The sequence below is a fragment of the Schistocerca gregaria genome, chromosome 1 (assembly GCF_023897955.1).
Source record: "Schistocerca gregaria isolate iqSchGreg1 chromosome 1, iqSchGreg1.2, whole genome shotgun sequence".
Classification (NCBI taxonomy): Eukaryota; Metazoa; Arthropoda; class Insecta; order Orthoptera; family Acrididae; genus Schistocerca; species Schistocerca gregaria.
Window position 1 is genome coordinate 314,053,699 of NC_064920.1, and position 20,767 is coordinate 314,074,465.

The 20,767-nt window shown below is 43.4% G+C and overlaps 1 protein-coding gene across 1 annotated transcript in view; it reads right to left on the reverse strand.

The window, feature by feature from the left end:
- Positions 1 to 2,617: 2,617 nt before the first annotated feature.
- LOC126343319 (uncharacterized) overlaps positions 2,618 to 20,767 on the reverse strand; it is a 48,122-nt gene continuing 29,972 nt past the window's right edge. Inside the window, exons 5-7 of the mRNA XM_050001929.1 lie at positions 14,321 to 14,412; positions 5,431 to 5,581; positions 2,618 to 2,921 (exon numbers count right to left, since the gene is read on the reverse strand). Of these exons, the coding sequence (XP_049857886.1) occupies positions 2,839 to 2,921; positions 5,431 to 5,581; positions 14,321 to 14,412 (326 nt within the window). The 3' untranslated portion in view covers positions 2,618 to 2,838. The remainder of the gene's footprint in view (positions 2,922 to 5,430; positions 5,582 to 14,320; positions 14,413 to 20,767) is intronic.

The following is a 20,767-nucleotide window of genomic DNA, read 5'->3' on the forward strand; positions in this document are numbered from 1 at the left end:
TTCTAGTCATCAAAAACTGTTGACTGTTTCTTCCAATTCAATACGTTTTCAGGCTTTTACTCAACGTGTTTGTGTTTTATACAGGTAGTTGGTTATTAGTGTGTTTTCTTGCCATGCAAATGTTTGCCATTTCATTACGGGTAGAAATTGTTGTCTTGAAAGGAGAATGTTGTAAAAGTTTGCAAGTCCTACCTTTCGAGGGTGTGTGTTTGCCGTAAGTTAACTGGCAGAAATTTATAAATTTATTTTGGAAATGTTTATGTTATTAACTGTGTGCCCCCCTCCCTCCCCCGTGTGCATGACTCATGCGGTTTGGTTTTTCTATTTTGAGAACTTTTGTAAACAGGACTGTCTTTATATGTTGTAGACAAGTTAGATTCTGCACAATTTAATGGGCATGAGTGAGGCTGTTGTGGGAGGCCGTAGCTTCAGCTGCTGTAACCAACTGGGAAACTTGTGTGCCCAAAAGTGAAGTCATAAATTCAAATTGTATTCATTTATTAATGGAGTGAAATTCACCTGTAATTTAGCTGAGCTTGAAATATTATACAGCGTCGCGTTGTATACGTTAAATGGCTTGTCTGTACTTGCCTTTACCGGCGTTAAATTTTTTTATAATAATTTAATAATTTAAAAGTTCTTTCCTATCGTATATTGTGACTTATTCGTTAAATGATTGTTAGGTTTTTTTCAAATATCGTAAAGTCTTGCACCAAATTTGCATGAAGAGTGTTACTGAAAATTGTGTGTAATTTCACCAGTTATTCCTTGGCACCTACTTCCACTTTACATTTTGTGTATTAATTGTGGTTAATAACCTTTGGTGAGCCAGTAGTAAGTTTACGGTTCACCCTTCGTCATAACAATTCACGTGAGTGGCCAAAACACAAAAGAAGTAGGTTTGAACAGAAATAACCCGTGTCTCATTAAAAGTAAGTGATCAATATATAATACTTAAGAAGAAGGTTAAGTGTCAGTAACAATAAGAGTGTTGAATTGTTAATACGTGCTTCATTATAACGTGAACTGTGTAGCATGTAAGTCTTACAGAGCTTATAATCCCTTCAAAGGTACCTAACGAGGGTAGTCTACAGCAGTCACTACTGTGGAGAGACTCTGGCAGTGGCAGATTTCGCCAGCCGTTAGAGGTTCGCAGAGGGTGTGGTCGAGCGAAAGTGTGGTCCAGGCACTGAAGACGTGTGGTGTGCGAAGAGGAAAATGCGGCGGTAACGATCTTCTAACATACCGAACAGGATTATGAGTGCATAAACAGTCCAACATCCCAAGTGGAACCCTTCATTCGAGCAACAGCAACAACTGATTCATGCTCACAGACACGAAATTGTATGGCCACGTTATTCCACTTTCAACGCACGTGGACGATAAGTCTCGCTAACATTTACAACGCGCTGTGTCAAGCTCGATCATATTCATGTCTTATATTTTGTCCCTAAATTTAAATTCTCAATATCTACAGTGGCGTAAAGACTTTTCGTGGTAGCATTATGTTAGTCACCTATTCAGCATAATGAATCACTCAGTGACTCTAGAACTTCTCAGATCAATACATATCGGACCCATCTGTCATAGAAAAGTTCATAAATCGTTTGCCCTCAAACACTATCAAATGTATAAATTTTTTAACTAAATTCAACACCAACTGTTACGAGAGACTATTCTGTGCTCTAAACGAGCGGCTTTATCGCCGATATTACTACTCTGACCCCAAGTGTCTCGTTATACTACTTTCTCTCTCCTCGTTTGAAGCGAATCCAAATCATTTCTGATGATAATGCATCCACCTCACTGCCTGTCAATACCTAAATGATAATTTAATAAAACGAATCTAGAAACATTAGTTAGTAATAGTCTCATTGGTTGATTACTGATACGTCTTTCGAAATGGTATTTCCATCATACGTTAACGATTAAAACTAGTGTCTAAAATCCTTCAATTTACAGAATTACACCATGGTACAGAAAATGGTAAAATACGGTATAATGAATAGGTGTATTACATAAAACTACCCTATATTTGCCTGCTGCTCTCACTGACACAGTCACATTTTTGCGTATTGTACGCCAATTTTTAATTACGTTAGTCACCTATAACTTTAAATTCAGCAGAATGAATCATTAAGTGATGCTAGAACTTCTCAAATGAACACATATCGGACCCATCTGTCATAGAAAAGTTCATAAATCGTTTGCCCTCAAACACTATCAAATGTATAAAATTATTCAATTAAATTCAACACCAACTGTTAACGACAGAACAGCCGCTCTTACTACGATATTCTCGTCACACGCCCTGACCCAAGTGCGACTCTGATTATTGTTCAACAGATAAATTTACTATCACGCAAAAGCAAAAAATCTTTGAGAAACGAGAATATCTCAATATGTTACTTTAAAATATTACTCTGTAATATAATTCACCACATTCAGATCGTGCATATTAACGTTAGGCCATGTGGAAAGTGGCCATAGGTAAAGTTCGCACAAGGAAAATATCTACCGACACGCGGTAAACTATAAAATTAAATTACGTGTTTCGCAACCATCACATTGTTATCAGATGAAGGAAAGAGAAGGAACAGATAAATATAACATAATATTTGTCTTGAGCGTTTTTTGTTTTCTTTAGGGAAGTTCTCTGTGACAATACAAGAAGATATACACATACACCATAGAATCTTTTGATTCTTGAGGCCCAGCTGTGGACAAGCTGTTAAGCACACACACACGCACAGGCACACTCACACACGAACTACAGAGCTGCCTTGCGCATCAAAAATTTCAGTTAGTCTGCAATTATAAGCCGCAAGATGTCGGTCGTCAGAAGTAGGCAAGCTCTGGGTCCTTGCCTGCTATTAGCCGATAGAAGCTGTACACCACCAGCAGAAAGTAGACGTCCAAACCTGTGTGCATAACATATCGTTGCATCAATGTATACATAATTAACAGCTACTACCATGTTAGTTTAAAAATTTATCCAATTATTAACAATTTTTACATATAAATTCCAAATAATATACGTAGTTTCTCAAAAAATATTTATCTTGTAGAAGTTATGCCTGGTGTCATATGCATCACTTCACCAAAGACATTGGTGAAATTGTTTTTCTTGTACTATGTCCAACTGCCTGGAAGTTGCCACTGCTGACGTTATGGAGTAGTAAGTGACAAGATACTCTGTATTGATTTTAATAGGCGGATTCTTCGCTGTTATTACGTTATTGCAACCTTCTCCTTTTAATATCTTGACGTGTAACCCATGTTCCAAGCCAGAGATTGACAGTCGGGTTCTTCAGAAACGTGTCATAAGATGATAAATAAAATAATTTGGCCACCAAGAAAAGCGCTTTACCATTTGAGGCTCAGTTTTTTAAAGTACACTACTACCCATTAAAATTGCTACACCACGAAAATGACGCGAAATTTAACCGACAGGAAGAAGATATGCAAATGATTAGGTTTTCAGAGCATTCACACAAGGTTAGCGTCGGTGGCGACACCTACAACGTGCTGACAGAGGAAACTTTCCAACCGATTTCTCCTACACAAACAGCAGTTGAGCGGCGTTCTAATGGCTCTGCAACAAGTTTCACCTGTCAGCAATTGTCCTGAATGAATGGAGCATGTCTTCGTTACATTCGCTCGCCATAGTATTGGCAATATTCACTGAATAGGAAGTTTTGATTAGGAGCGATAGGTATGCGTGTTACCTTGTATTTAAGACATTCCCGTATTAATGTTAATTTCCTCAAAATGTGATGACACCGTACTTTGCTCTTTACCATGTAGGTTGCAAACTGATGGTGTGGCTTCAGACAGCAAAACCGATTGTATTTAAATAACAATTGTACCAGCAGTTCGTGAAATTCTTCCTGACATAATATTTGTATGTTTTTTGAATAAAAAATTCAAATGAAAAAGCAATTTATAAATGTCCAGCATGTAGTCACATTTACAAATTAATTTGTGGACTGAATGTACAATGGCTCTTTCCACGTCATTACGATTTATCGTGGAAAATGATCCATGGTACGAGGGTCAGTCAAAAAGTAATGCCTCCTATTTTTGTTTCTACGTTTAATTGTCAGGAAATTTAAATGCAATTACATAGGTTGAAAACCACAACATTGAGGATCATTTTGTCATTTTTCAATGTAATCTCCGCCCATCTCTACAGTTTTGGTCCATCTTTGAACAAGGGCATGTATCCCAGCACGGTAAAAATCACAGCTCTGCTTCCTAAGCCATTGACGCACGGATGTTTTGACGGCCTCCTCCTCTTCAAAATGAATCCCACGATGAGCTTCTTTTAGTGGCCCGAACAGATGGAAGTCTGATGGTGCCAGGTCAGGGCTGTATGGGGGATGAGGCAAAACTTCCCATCCAATTTTAGACAATCTCGTCAGAGGTGTGACGACTGGTGTGTGGTCTTGCATTGTCATGCAAAAGAAGAACATCTGCCATTGATTTTGTTGGGCGAACTCGCTGAAGACGTGCTTTAAGTTTTTTGAGGGTTGTGACGTATTGAACAGAATTTATTGTGCATCCCTGCTCCAAAAAATCAACCAGAATCACACCCTCTGTATCCCAGAAAACTGTTGCCATAACTTTCCCTGCCGATCGCACAGTTTTGACTTTTTTCTTCCTCGGCGAGCTTGTGTGACGCCACTCCATTGACTGCCTCTTTGATTCGGGTTCAAAAAAATGCACCCATGTTTCGTCCCCGGTCACAATTTTTTTCAGAAACTCATCTCCCTCCAAACGGAAGCGCTGCAAGTGTTGGGAGGCTATTGTTTTCCTTGCCTCTTTATTCTGATCGGTTAACATTCTTGGAACCCACCGTGCACAAACTTTTGAGTACCCGAATTGTTTAATAATCGTGATCACACTGCCTTTACTAAGAGAAATATTGCGACACACTTCATCTACAGTCACCCGACGGTCACCACGAATGATGTCATCAACTTGCTGAATGTTGTGTGGAGTCACTGCACTCACCGGCCTGCCGCTCCGCTTTTCGTCAGTCAACGGTGTTTGCCCTTCAGCTTCCTTATAACGACGAACCCATCGTCTAACAGTGCTGACATCCACTGTCACAACACCATACACCTTCTTCAGTCTTTCATGAATGCGTATGGGCGTTTCACCTTCTGCATTCAAGAATTCAATCACACAACGCTGACTCAAACGAACATCGATGTCGGCCATCTTACAAACTTCTGCTGTGCTGCCACCTATTGACACAGAAAGTTACTACTGCAGTGGATTGCAGAAGAAGGTTTGAGGAATGGCGCCAAATTCAAATTTTTCACGTAACTTAATTTTTTTAAGTAGAAAAAAAATGGGAGGCATTACTTTTTGACCGACCCTCGTACATGAAACTAACGGAGTAACTAGCTAACTATGGATTACCTATTTCGACGACGCCGGCGGCGAGCAGGATGGGTGCGCTGCTGTCCTTGGCAGCGGCCCGGAACCCGACGCTGACGGGCACGAGGAAGAGGGTGAGCAGCGACAGGAGGGTCCGCGCCAGCAGCCACCCCCACACCACGTGCGACACCTCCTGCCGATCCACCGCAAATACGCCGCCTTACCGCCGTGCCCACTTGAAGCTCTACGTTACCTTCAGATTGCAGTTTCGCCGGCTGTCCAGTCGGCCCCTCTTTCAAATACGCGCGCCGCCACTTGCGACGGCGCTATCACGAACGATTACGCCACTGCCAATGCGATGCAAGCATGACCTCTTAGGGGCTCCAGAGGTGAGTGTATTTTACTTCAAACAATCATGCACTGATGCCATATTCCGTGTTTGCCATTTGAATGACATTTACAGACTTTCATAGTGCCCAGGTCTCGACATGTTCTGAATAGGTACTGTACTGAAGTGTGACAAATGTGTAAATATTTTGTGTAATGTTTCTACATTCAAATCTACTCTTAGCGACTGACGCTACAAAAATGTTGTTTGTCATCTGAGCTGTTTGATATTAGATGTAGAACAAATTATTATCTTAATTCTCTGTTTACGAACAGCGTCTGTCCCTCGCTACTGTATCCACTACAGAACCACACAGCGTGCAAGGAAGACATAGCACAGATTATGTCTCATTGTGATGTACACTCCAGGAAATTGAAATAAGAACACCGTGAATTCATTGTCCCAGGAAGGGGAAACTTTATTGACACATTCCTGGGGTCAGATACATCACATGATCACACTGACACAACCACAGGCACATAGACACAGGCAACAGAGCATGCACAATGTCGGCACTAGTACAGTGTATATCCACCTTTCGCAGCAATGCAGGCTGCTATTCTCCCATGGAGACTATCGTAGAGATGCTGGATGTAGTGCTGTGGAACGGCTTGCCATGCCATTTCCACCTGGCGCCTCAGTTGGACCAGCGTTCGTGCTGGACGTGCAGACCACGTGAGACGACGCCTCATCCAGTCCCAAACATGCTCAATGGGGGACAGATCGGGAGATCTTGCTGGCCAGGGTAGTTGACTTACACCTTCTAGAGCACGTTGGGTGGCACGGGATACATGCGGACGTGCATTGTCCTGTTGGAACAGCAAGTTCCCTTGCCGGTCTAGGAATGGTAGAACGATGGGTTCGATGACGGTTTGGATGTACCGTGCACTATTCAGTGTCCCCTCGACGATCACCAGAGGTGTACGGCCAGTGCAGGAGATCGCTCCCCACACCATGATGCCGGGTGTTGGCCCTGTGTGCCTCGGTCGTATGCAGTCCTGATTGTGGCGCTCACCTGCACGGCGCCAAACACGCATACGAACATCATTGGCACCAAGGCAGAAGCGACTCTCATCGCTGAAGACGACACATCTCCATTCGTCCCTCCATTCACGCCTGTCGCGACACCACTGGAGGCGGGCTGCACGATGTTGAGGCGTGAGCGGAAGACGGCCTAACGGTGTGCGGGACCGTAGCCCAGCTTCATGGAAACGGTTGCGAATGGTCCTAGCCGATACCCCAGGAGCAACAGTGTCCCTAATTTGCTGGGAAGTGGCGGTGCGGTCCCCTACGGCACTGCGTAGGATCCTACGGTCTTGGCGTGCATCCGTGCGTCGCTGCGGTCCGGTCCCAGGTCGACGGGCACGTGCACCTTCCGCCGACCTCTGGCGACAACATCGATGTACTATGTACACCTCACGCCCCACGTGTTGAGCAATTCGGCGGTACGTCCACCCGGCCTCCCGCATGCCCACTATACGCCCTCGCTCAAAGTCCGTCAACTGCACATACTGTTCACGTCCACGCTGACGCGGCATGCTACCAGTGTTAAAGACTGCGATGGAGCTCCGTATGCCACGGCAAACTGGCTGACACTGACGGCGGCGGTGCACAAATGCTGCGCAGCTAGCGCCATTCGACGGCTAACACCGCGGTTCCTGGTGTGTCCGCTGTGCCGTGCGTGTGATCATTGCTTGTACAGCCCTCTCGCAGTGTCCGGAGCAAGTATGGTGGGTCTGACACACCGGTGTCGATGTGTTCTTTTTTCCATTTCCAGGAGTGTAATTATGGGAGAATTCTTTGCTGACATTTGTCACTATCGAGGAAGCGTCTGCTTCGTCCAAGGCGATTTGCGTTTCTGTAAGTAGGTCAGCAATACTGTACTCATAAGAAATTATTTAAACATAGATTTCGGTACGTCATGAAAGATACATTCTTCTACGTCAACCACAATATGCAAAAAATAGCTCTGAGCACTATGGAACTAAACAGCTTAGGTCATCAGTCCCCTAGAACTTAGAACTACCTTCACCTAACTAACCTAAGGACATCACACACATCCACGCCCGAGGCAGGATTCGAACCTTTGACTGTAGCAGTCCCGCGGTTCAGGACTACAGCGGATAGAACCGCACGGCCACCGCGGTCGGCTCACAATATTCGAATCAGCACATTGTCACTAGATTTTAATTTTCATTTTACGAATTTCCTGTGGTCCGTTGTTATTTCTAATAAAACAGGGTTGACCGTAACATTATTTCTACCAGAAATGACCGAGTTCGTACAAAAATTTAGCACTAAAAATTATGCTTTAAATTAAAGCAGAATCTGAGAATGACTATTAAACGCGAGCGGAAATCTGAAATGAGCGTCTCTTGTGCGTCATCTTGGGATAAATAAAAATACGATGGTTATCATAAATCACTGAATATTACACCCAAAAAGGGCAGTAAATACGCATTTCGGCTTTCCGATGCTGCAGTGTGACTAGTTCTGACTAATCAATGCATATAGTTTGGACACATTCTAACGTAGCTGCTTTAGGTGGCTGTGTTTTGAATTATGGTGACGCAAGATACCGACAAACATCTGGCCTGTTCTGTCTCGGTTACAACACTGTCAACTTTAACAAGCGATTGCACAGTAGCCATTACCAAATTCTTTGTGTTGTAAGTTGCTAATCTTTCCTTATTTTGAAATGAGTAAAGATGCTAATAAGCACAAAGCGCAGGTGCAGACTGCCCGCCGTCCGAGAGGGAGGTGAAACTTCCTCCCTGCCCCTCTCATGTCCATGTGCCGTACTGTCATTTCGTTTCTTTATGCTTGTGGTCGACTGTCGCGTTAAAGAGTTCGTAGTATATCTGTCACATTTAAAGCTCTCTCGCGGTATCCGCATTTCACCAAAGGAAAATGTACTTATTCTTTCCCGACTAGATTAAGCCAACTTGCTTAGTGACGGATCTTATATGACACACGTGTTTTACATTCTATAAAATATCACATAGTTGTACATAAAATTTTCCTAAACACACATATAAATGAATATTACTCACAAAAACTGCATATATATGTTTATATTTATAAAAAGAGCATGATTAAACATTTCTTTTCAAATATGTTAACACATTTAAGAGCCATTGGAATCAAAGGTACGTCAGGACAAAAAATTGTTTGCACCTAGATTTTATATTAGTCTGGAAAAGGCGTTTGACGGCACAATCGCTTCAGTTTCAAATTTTACGCTTACTAAAGAAATGATTTTAAAGATCTGGGGATAAAGATGCGTGAGGTAGGTAACGACAGTACCATTTGTGTATGTAAATGCAGCAAAATAATTGTACCTGTGTTATTTAAATCTTTTTCAAACATATTTAACAGAGGAGAGCCTCCTAGCAAACAGAATGCTGGGCAGAAAAAAATTAAACGTCGGAAAACTCGTCTCTTTATCACATGTTAGCGGTCCTCAAACCGTACCGGCAATTACAGAATGGTCAAATAAAAGTAACCCGGAGAAAAGAGTTCGACGGTCCAAAGAAATACAGTAAAGGAAACGAAATACAGCACTAATACGACTATAGCAGCTGTTGAACGTGACCACCATTTATTTCTTGGCACTTCTGAGCCCGAGTCAGCAAGTTGCTGAAGTCAGATCGAAACTGTAATGCTCGAGTTGCTGCAATCTCATCCGAAAAGTTCTGCTGCAGTTCTGGAAGACTATGAGGGTTGTTGCGATACAACTTTGACTTGCTTTTTCCCCATACAAAGTAATCGCGTACTTGAGAGATCAGGTGACCTGTGTGGTCAGACTGAACTTTGCTAACAACTCTGCCAGGCGTGAAGATTGTGTAAATGTGCTCCAAGGTTCGGCCGGTTGTATGTGCAGTTGCTCCAATCTGTTGGACTAACTGTAGGACTTTTCCTCCTCTGTTAATGTTTCCACAAATGATTTCAAAATGTTAGCAATATAAAACGCCGAAGTTAGTCTGATGAAAGAAGATGGAACCAATAATGCAGCGTGCAGACACTGCACACCAAATTCCAACCTTCTGATCAAGCAATCATGTTTCGCGGAAGTCATGCTGATTTTCCGCTGCCGAGAAACTGTGATTCAGTGAGGTGACATAACCACTCAGGTGAAATAAGTCTTCATCACACATAAAGAACAGATCGATGTCCAAGCCAATCACTGTTAACTCAATGAATAGTCACAAACTGCAAGTGTTGAAGACCATCCGCTAGTTTTAATATAAGAACAACAAACACTCGGTAGGGATGCTTGTGCAGGTCCAGGTGAAGTATTCGTTTGCATGATCTACATATGTCCGGTCTCTTGCTACAGGCAACGAGTTCATTTGGTAGGACTCTCAAGCATTTTTTCGTGAACTGCAGCCACATTTTCTGGAATGCAGGCACGTTTCGGAAGTTTTTAGACTTGTTCAAAACCGATCCTATCTGGCACCATTTTCAAACTAAGCATTGCATGCCAGTCTTTGCTGGCACTTTGACACCATTAAACTTCTCAGCAGTCAAGTAACCACACCGTTTCTACGACTCTGTTGTCACGTAATTTTCCACAACAAATACTCGCTGTCCGCAGTTTAGTACCACCGTCCCCCTTGCGCTGCTCCACTCTCGTTGACACAGCCCGCGCTACGCTCTGAAACGGTGTGAATCACGTGACGCGCATAAACGTGGTGGGCGCGTCAAGGAGTGTTTGTATGTGTATACATTCACATCCAATCGCATCCACTCGTCTGGACCACTTTTATTTTCCCCGCCGTGTACAACTGTAATTAGCCTTTTGGAATTGCGTAAGTACAAAAGAACTTCCGAAATTAAGTTCCACGTGTAGTGCCACAGAGAAAAGTATGTGTTCCTGGTTTCCTACAAACTTAGGAATTAGTTCTTCAGCAGTATAGATAGCAATTTAAATACAGTGTATGAGTGAAATTGAATAGTAACTGGAAACTTAATCCAAAGTACGTGACTCTGTACGATTCCTCCGGACGAACGTTTAAATTACACTCGGATTCACCATGAGATACTGGTGCTATATGGACCAAATTTAGTGATGCTTTAAGATGTAATGAAATGGTGCGAACAATTTTCACGAGGTCACCCAGACTTGTGTGACGCTGATGAGGAAGGAGGGCCGCCGACATCGATTGCAGACGATAGGATCTGCTTCGCAGCAGGCTCGGACTGACTGCCGTGGCCACAGGCAGTGGTCATCCGCGACCGAGATCGTCTACAGCAACGATACTCAAAGTGTACTCCGTGGAGCCCTGGGCCTCCGCAAGGGCTCCGCCAAAATAGTATTACTCTAAAGAAGACAGCACATCAAGTCTTGTCATACACTCAGAAAAACTACTGTTACAAATACAAATAAAAATTATCTTTTCTTTCAGTATAACTGTCGAAAAAAGGCGACAAGCAGCATAATAAATCTACGACAATGCTACGATCACGAGTTAGGAAAAAAAAGAATGCAGCTCGTATGAGTGGTTTCGTGGCGACGCGATATTTGTCACCGCACGTGCACCAGTTGCTGTACGGTCTCTCTGTCATATATATATATATATATATATATATATATATATATATATATATATATATACTCCTGGAAATGGAAAAAAGAACACATTGACACCGGTGTGTCAGACCCACCATACTTGCTCCGGACACTGCGAGAGGGCTGTACAAGCAATGATTACACGCACGGCAAAGCGGACACACCAGGAACCGCGGTGTTGGCCGTCGAATGGCGCTAGCCGCGCAGCATTTGTGCACCGCCGCCGTCAGTGTCAGCCAGTTTGCCGTGGCATACGGAGCTCCATCGCAGTCTTTAACACTGATAGCATACCGCGACAGCGTGGACGTGAACCGTATGTGCGGTTGACGGACTTTGAGCGATGGCGTATAGTGGGCACGCGGGAGGCCGGGTGGACGTACCGCCGAATTGCTCAACACGTGGGGCGTGAGGTCTCCACAGTACATCGATGTTGTCGCCAGTGGTCGGCGGAAGGTGCACGTGCCCGTCGACCTGGGACCGGACCGCAGCGACGCACGGATGCACGCCAAGATCGTAGGATCCTACGCAGTGCCGTAGGGGACCGCTCCGCCACTTCCCAGCAAATTAGGGACACTGTTGCTCCTGGGGTATCGGCGAGGACCATTCGCAACCGTCTCCATGAAGCTGGGCTACGGTCCCGCACACCGTTAGGCCGTCTTCCGCTCACGCCCCAACATCGTGCAGCCCGCCTCCAGTGGCGTCGCGACAGGCGTGAATGGAGTGACGAATGGAGACGTGTCGTCTTCAGCGATGAGAGTCGCTTCTGCCTTGGTGCCAATGATGGTCGTATGCGTGTTTGGCGCCGTGCAGGTGAGCGCCACAATCAGGACTGCATACGACCGAGGCACACAGGGCCAACACCCGGCATCATGGTGTGGGGAGCGATCTCCTACACTGGCCGTACACCTCTGGTGATTGTCGAGGGGACACTGAATAGTGCACGGTACATCCAAACCGTCATCGAACCCATCGTTCTACCATTCCTAGACCGGCAAGGGAACTTGCTGTTCCAACAGGATAATGCACGTCCGCATGTATCCCGTGCCACCCAACGTGCTCTAGAAGGTGCAAGTCAACTACCCTGGCCAGCAAGATCTCCGGATCTGTCCCCCATTGAGCATGTTTGGGACTGGATGAAGCGTCGTCTCACGCGGTCTGTAAGTCCAGCACGAACGCTGGTCCAACTGAGGCGCCAGATGGAAATGGCATGGCAAGCCGTTCCACAGGACTACATCCAGCATCTCTGCGATCGTCTCCATGGGAGAATAGCAGCCTGCATTGCTGCGAAAGGTGGATATACACTGTACTAGTGCCGACATTGTGCATGCTCTGTTGCCTGTGTCTATGTGCCTGTGGTTGTGTCAGTGTGATCATGTGATGTATCTGAACCCAGGAATGTGTGAATAAAGTTTCCCCTTCCTGGGGCAATGAATTCACGGTGTTCTTATTTCAATTTCCAGGAGTATATATATATATATATATATATATATATATATATATATATATATATATATATATATATATATGTGTGTGTGTGTGTGTGTGTGTGTGTGTGTTTATTCCACTACGCTCTTCCCACCTCTTTCTCATCCACAAACATATCGAACTGCCTTGAAGAAGTTAGTCACTTCAATAGCTACGCTACAACGCCCGGGGTCACACAGGCGGTTTCCGCAAGAGCCTGCAAAATTGCAACAGGACATGGAGAACGCTCCACTGAACAGTTTGAAGTAGGGAATCTGGGGCCGCTAAAGCCCGCTTAACACGATATGGAAGTATACTTGTCAGCCGCTTTTTCTAGCATTACTGCTTTTCACCAGATTTAAAACTAACATGCGTACAATTTTGCACATACTGCGCTGTTTATTTACGTGTACATTCTTTATTTTCTGCAAGTGAACAAGGAGAAAGAGCCTGATTACCAGGAAGTCATGACGCTGGTTTCATTTACTTTACTTGTTCATTTGGGGGTTCTGTTGTATCCATGATAGAACGTGTTATGAGTCAACGACGTACCCATTCGTTACACAGTGCTATTCAGAGACGTACAGTAAAATACGATGGAGCAGTACCGTACAGCATTTCCTGGTCGCTGGATTGGAAGGGGAGGCCCTATTACATGGCTTGCGAGGTCACATAACCCGATTCCCCTTGATTATTTCCTATGGGAATATCTAAATTGATAAGGAGATGGAATTAGTTGCCAGAATTGGCACTGCCTGTGATATGATTAGAAACACACAAGCGATATTCATGAGCGTGCGCCAGAATGTTGTTCGACGATATCATGCTTGCATTGAGGTCGATGACTGTCAGTTTCAGCACATTTTGTGAGATACAGTACAAATGGTACGTTCGTTGTGTCAATGATGATATTTGCAGGTAACTAATGTAAATAAAAAAGAGTACAGTAATGTGATTTTATTCCTGTTATCTCCTTAAGATGGCTTCTCCGACCCCTAGTTCCCTGCCTCAAACTGTTCAGTGGAGCACCATCTGTGTCCTATTAAATTTTTGGACGCTCTTATGGAAACACCCTGAATACTCGTAAACCCGCACCGTGCACCTCAGAGTACAGTTCCTGCTCGAATTTCCGACTGCAATGTGCAGTGCAATTAGGCATGGCAAATCCGTTCACTGCTCTCGGACTACACTGCATTCGATCTGCGTGGATTGTTTACTACAGTTGTAAAATTCGATATCTTGCAACAATAGTGTTCTATATAAACGTAGGCTTCTGCGGCCATTGTCACAGTCAGTAAAAGTTTACTGGGTTTGTGACCGCATTGTCAATATGTAAAACTACCGACGTTTCGCTCACTATTGCTAGTGGGCAAATCGCACGCTATTCCTGACAAATTACTGTAACTAAGTGTGACAGACTTAACATAATGTAGGATCGATGAAAAATATGCAAAGTATCTTTCTGCAGTAGCGCATTTGAAAGACGTTTTTTAGCGATATGAACTCACCATAATGCTGCCGAGTACAAGCGCTGCACCGAACAAGACGAGAACGCAGCCGTGGATGACCTCCGCCACCGGTACCAGTTCCAACCCCGTACCTGGTAGTCGGGCACAGAAAGTAACATTGTACTCATACCACTGCCCGAAAAAGCAGTGAACATCATAAAGTGAACACTGCGGAAACAAATTCGCCATTATGTCAGTGTATATAAAGGATATCCAAAAAGAAACAAGCCAGATGCTGTAAAATGAAAACCACTGCAGCGAAAGAAGGTGTGGTCACTGTATGAGCGCTTAGGTCCAAAACTACCCTCTAAAGAGACGGAGGTGCACACCAACATGACGATAGAACGATCAAGCGCATGCGTCGGAGAGCCACTGCACTTTGTCACGCTGAATGCAGTGAAAATGTGAGTGAATTCCTAAGGGACCAAACTGTTGCGGTCATTGGTCCTTAAACTTACTCACAACTAACTTACATTAAGAACAACACACATATCCATGCCCGAGGGAGGACTCGATCCTCCTTCGGCAGTAACCACGCTGTCCGTGACAAGACGCCTCAAACCGAGCGGCCACTCAGCGCGGCAGAATGAAGTGAAATAGGGGCTTCAAAGGAAGAGCAAAGGGGTGTAGAGTAGTCCCTGACATCGAAAGGAGTGTTCGGAGCAAAAATTCATTGGATGTCGTTGGTCGATGACGCACGGTCTGGAACGCCACATCGCATTACCGGCGCCGTAGTTCATCAGGTGAATGGCCTTATTCGAAACTGGGGAGTTACGGTAGCAGCCATTGCCGCAAAGGTCGGACTGAGCGTCGGAAGTATTCACACCATCATTAAGGACAGATTGAAATTTCATAAAATGTTGCACCCAATGGATGCCACACATTCTCCAACCATCATCGGAAGCATTCAGAGAACGAGACTCTCTGGAACATCTGCAGCGTTATGCCAATGAAGGAAGTGTAATGAGTGTTCGGTTGAGACGAGACATGTGGTCATCACTGCTAACCCGAGTCAGGGGAAGCACGCAGCGTCGCTGACACCTTAAACGCACTCTTGCTCTTCTTTTGAAGCATACATTTCAGTGACTTCAGAAAATTACAGGGGCCGGTCGGAGCGTGCGCTTCCTAGCTCTCTCGTCACGTGAGTGTTTGCGCATGTCCCTCCAGCGGGTAACCTTGTGGCCTAAGCGCTCTTACAGGGACCGCACCTCTTACCGCCGATTTTCCTTTTACAGCCCCCGGCTTCTTTCTTTTTGTATGCACATTATTTAATATTTACATCCAAGTAATTCACAAAAACTTTAATCTGCTCCAGTACATGCGGAGTTATTGACAGGTCCCTTCGAAACCATACCCCATGGAAAATAACGTGAAAGATCTGGTTCTAGCCTGCCTGCCTTTGCGTTCAGGCGTATATCGCGTTTCAAGTTATCGTCTTCAATTTAATCTCACTACCACAATGCAATTCAATACCTGTGTGTGAATACTATTGCCTAAGAGCTATGGTGTTAGTGCGTATTACTCGTGGGTGAATGCATTTGCAATGGGGCACCTAACAAATTGTTGGCAAATTGTAGAGAGGAATAACCACACGTTTAACGGTAGGCTAAGATGCTCATAAAAATTTGTCGTTTCGTTTGAGTTCAGCGACATTTTATCTCCCCGCCAAATAGTGATTTTGAGATGATCTTGGTTGATACGCCACAGGATAGTAATATCGAGATGGTAGACACCACAATTACAAAAAATTACGGAAGAAAATCGAAGCGTTTGAGACGTGATCCTATAAAAGAATGATGAAAATTAGGTGGAGTGATATGGTAAGAAAAGAGGAGGTTCTCTATAGAAGTGGCGTGGAAAGGAACACGTGGAAAATATTGATCAGTAGGAGGAACGAGATAATCGGACATTTATTAAGACATCAGAGCTTCTTGAGGAAGCAGTAAAGGTTAAAAACTCCATAAGGAGAAAACAGAGATGGAAATATATGAGACAAATAACTGAAGACGTTGAGTTTGGTTGCTACTCACAGAAGGAAAAAAAATGTTGAAGCTGTGCATCAATAGTCGGGCAGAAAGCTTTTCCTCGACATCCGAAATAACTAGACACCCATACCAGCCACTTCTACAGAGTCGCCTGATTTTTTTTTACTGTATTCTAATGAATCAGTTTGAATAACCAGTCAATATAAGCACCCTGATTAGAAAGCTTAGTTTCAGATGTGCTGTTTACAACAGCGAACAGAGATCAGGGTTAAGAGCAATGCAGATTAGCCACGAACCGTTAACGGTTGGGCAAAGTTAATTGTTTAAGTACATCGAGAATATGTATAATCCAGAATGAAATTTGCACTCTGCTGCGTTGTGTGCGCTGATACGATACTGCCTGGCAGATTAAAACCTTATGCCGGACGGAGGCTCGAACTCGGGTACCGAGTTTGAGTCTCGGTATGACACGCAGTTTTGATCTGCCAATAAGTTTCGTTTTCAATATGAATAATGATCTCAAACAGTGAGCTACCGACATTAAGAAACAAGGTAATGATCTTAAACAACAAACTGTCGACAGGAGACTAAAAATAAAACTGATGGTCTTCAATAGGAACTAAAACGGTAATTTTATCGGCTGAAGGATCAGTTAAAAAAAATAAACAAGAATTTCTAGAAGCATCTGATAAGTCGCGAAAGGAACTCAACACGTCACTGAAGAACAGGAAGAATCACATAACGAAGTTATGATGGAGGGAAACAAGCTCAGATGAGGCACTGAAATCTAAGCAAGACGGAGATCGTATGCACAATAAAACCGTGACCTATCAGGTGGAAGATAAAATCAAAAAGCACAGCATGGAGATATCGGCAGTAAAGAGTAGTAGTTCGCATCATAAACAATCACTCTTTATCGTTGTAGCTGGCGTCCGGCATAATACCCGATCCTGGCCGCGAAACTAGAACATAATGCAACACCAAGCTTGTTAGAAAATACAGGAGATACCTTTGAGTACGGTGAGTGCAACGTCAAATTTCATTGTTGATGAATTAGTGAAGTTCGGTGGCAGGAGGAACAAGATTTCTGGTCAGGCGACTACAGGGTTATCAAATAGGGGTAATGCAGGAGTAGGTTTAGTAATGAATAGGAAAAGAGGAATGCGGGTAAGCTACTACAAACAGCATAGTGAACGCATTATTGTGGCCAAGATAGATACGAAGCCCACACCTACTACAGTACTACAAGTTTATATGCTAACTAGCTCTGCAGATGACGAAGAAATTGAAGAAATGTATGATCAAATAAAAGAAATTATTCAGGTAGTGAAGGGAGATGAAAATTTAATAGTCATGGGTGACTGTAATTCGATAGTAGGAAAAGGGAGTGAAGGAAACGTAGTAGGTGAATATGGACTGGGGCAAAGAAATGAAAGAGGAAGCCGCCTGTTAGAATTTTGCACAGAGCACAACTTAATCATAGGTAACACTTGATTCAAGAATCATAAAAGAAGGCTGTATACATGGAAGAAGCCTGGAGATACCAAAAGGTATCAGATATATTATATAATGGTAAGACAGAGATTTAGGAACCAGGTTTTAAATTGTAAGACATTTCCAGGGGCAAATGTGGACTCTGACTACAATCTATTCGTTATGATCTGTAGATTAAAACTGAAGAAACTGCAAAAATGTGGGACTTTAAGGAGATGCGACATGGATAAACTAAAAGAACCAGAGGTTGTACAGAGTTTCAGGGAGAGCATAAGGGAGCAATTGACAGGAATGGGGGAAAGAAATACACTAGAAGAAGAATGGGTAGCTTTGAGGGATGAAGTAGTGAAGGCAGCAGAGGATCAAGTAGGTAAAAAGACGAGGGCTAGTAGAAAACCTTGGGTAACAGAAGAAATATTGAATTTAATTGATGAAAGGAGAAAATATAAAAATGCAGTAAATGAAGCAGGCAAAAAGGAATACAGACGTCTCAAAAATAAGATAGACAGGGAGTGCAAAATGGCTAAGCAGGGATGGCCAGAGGACAAATGTAAGGATGTAGAGGCTTATCTCACCAGGGGTAAGATAGATACTGCCTACAGCAAAATTAAAGAGACCTTTAGAGATAAGAGAACAACTTATATGAACATCAAGAGCTCAGATGGAAACCCAGTTCTAAGCAAAGAAGGGAAAGCAGAAAGGTGGTAGGAGTATATAGAGGGTCTATACAAGGGCGATGTACTTGAGGACAATATTATGGAAATGGAAAAGGATGTAGATGAAGACGAAATGGGAGATACGATACTGCGTGAAGAGTTTGACAGAGCACTGAAAGATCTGAGTCGAAACAAGGCCCCTGGAGTAGACAACATTCCATTGGAGCTACTGACGGCCTTGGGAGAGCCAGTCCTGACAAAACTCGACCATCTGGTGAGCAAGATGTAAGAGACAGGCGAAATACCGTCAGACATCAAGAAGAATATAATAATTCCAATCCCAAAGAAAGCAGGTGTTGACAGATGTGAAAATTACCGAACTATCAGTTTAATAAGTCACAGCTGCAAAATACTAACGCGAATTCTTTACAGATGAATGGAAAAACTAGTAGAAGCTGACCTCAGGGAAGACCAGTTTGGATTCCGTAGAAATGTTGGATCACGTGAGGCAATACTGACCCTACGATTTATCTTAGAAGCTAGATTAAGGATGGGCAAACCTATGTTTCTAGCGTTATTAGACTTAGAGAAAGCTTTTGACAATGTTGACTGAAATACTCTCTTTCAAATTCTGAAGGTGACAGGGGTAAAATATAGGGAGCGAAAGGCTATTTACAGTTTGCACAGAAACCAGATGGCAGTTATAAGAGCCGAGGGACATGAAAGGGAAGCAGTGGTTGGGAAGGGAGTGAGACAGGGTTGTAGTCTCTCCCCGATGTTATTCAATCTGTATATTAAGCAAGTAGTAAAGGAAACAAAAGAAAAATTTGGAGAAGGTATTAAAATCCATGGAGAAGAAATAAATTTTTGAGGTTCGCCGATGACATCGTAATTCTGTCATACACAGCAAAGGACGTGGAAGAGCAGTTGAACGGAATGGATAGTGTCTTGAAAGGAGGATATAAGATGAACATCAACAAAAGCAAAACGAGGATAATGGAATGTAGTCGAATTAAGTCCGGTGATGCTGAGGGAATTAGATTAGGAAATGAGACACTTAAAGTAGTAAAGGAATTTTGCTATTTGGGGAGCAAAATAACTGATGATGGTCGAAGTAGAGAGGATATAAAATGTAGACTGGCAATGGCAAGGAAAACGTTTCTGAAGAAGAGAAATTTGTTAACATCGAGTATAGATTTAAGTGTCAGGAAGTCGTTTCTGAAAATATTTGTATGGAGTGTAGCCATGTATGGAAGTGAAACATGGACGATAAATAGTTTGGACATGAAGAGAATAGAAGATTTCGAAATGTGGTGCTACAGAAGAATGCTGAAGATTAAATGGGTAGATCACATAACTAATGATGAAGTATTGAATAGGATTGGGGAGAAGAGAAGTTTGTGGCACAACTTGACCAGAAGAAGGGATCGGTTGGTAGGACATGTTCTGAGGCATCAAGGGATCACCAATTTAGTATTGGAGGGCCGCGTAGAGGGTAAAAATCATAGAGGGAGACGAAGAGATGACTACACGAAGCAGATTCAGGAGGATGTGGGTTGCAGTAGGTACTGGGAGATGAAGAAGCTTGCACAGGATAGAGTAGCATGGAGAGCTGCATCAAACCAGTCTTAGGACTGAAGACCACAACAACAACAACTTGTGTTACGTACACACAAGTTTCACAGGTTCACTACACTCAAGGGTTGCATCTGTTGCCTTCGTGTGTCAAGTCAGACATGCGTTCTCAAACTGCTTTCTGAGAAATAAAAATCAAATCTGTCTATGATCAATTTGAAAGAAATCAATACACGTTGGTGATTAGACTAGCTGATAGCATAATTTGACTAAATTTCAGGCTGCCTTTTTGAATGTATTTTGGTCTGTTGAGCAACAGTGGGCAGTCAAGCCAAAATAATTGACGTCGTCACATTGTAGCCGCAGTAACAGTGTTTTTCATGAATTTTTCCATGCGTATCGGCTCCTTGAAGAATATTTTGGTGCGCCCATCACAGACATGGAACTCATAACATTATTTTAGAATGATTACACTGACTCTTCGTGATAGATTAGCCCTCGTAAAATGCAAAAAGATCGATACGTATGTCAATCGAAGTGAAGCACTTGACACCGAAAGAAGGTGGCATGAGAATGATCATAGTGATGTACTAAATCGAGTCAATGATGCATCGTGAAATGAATACAGTGATGAACCGGCTTTCGCTCCAAATCGGCTGACTGATCTCAGCGAAACAAGAAGACAGGACGACCGCAGGCAGCAGTGCGAAAAGCGACAGGGCTATCGTCGCGAATTC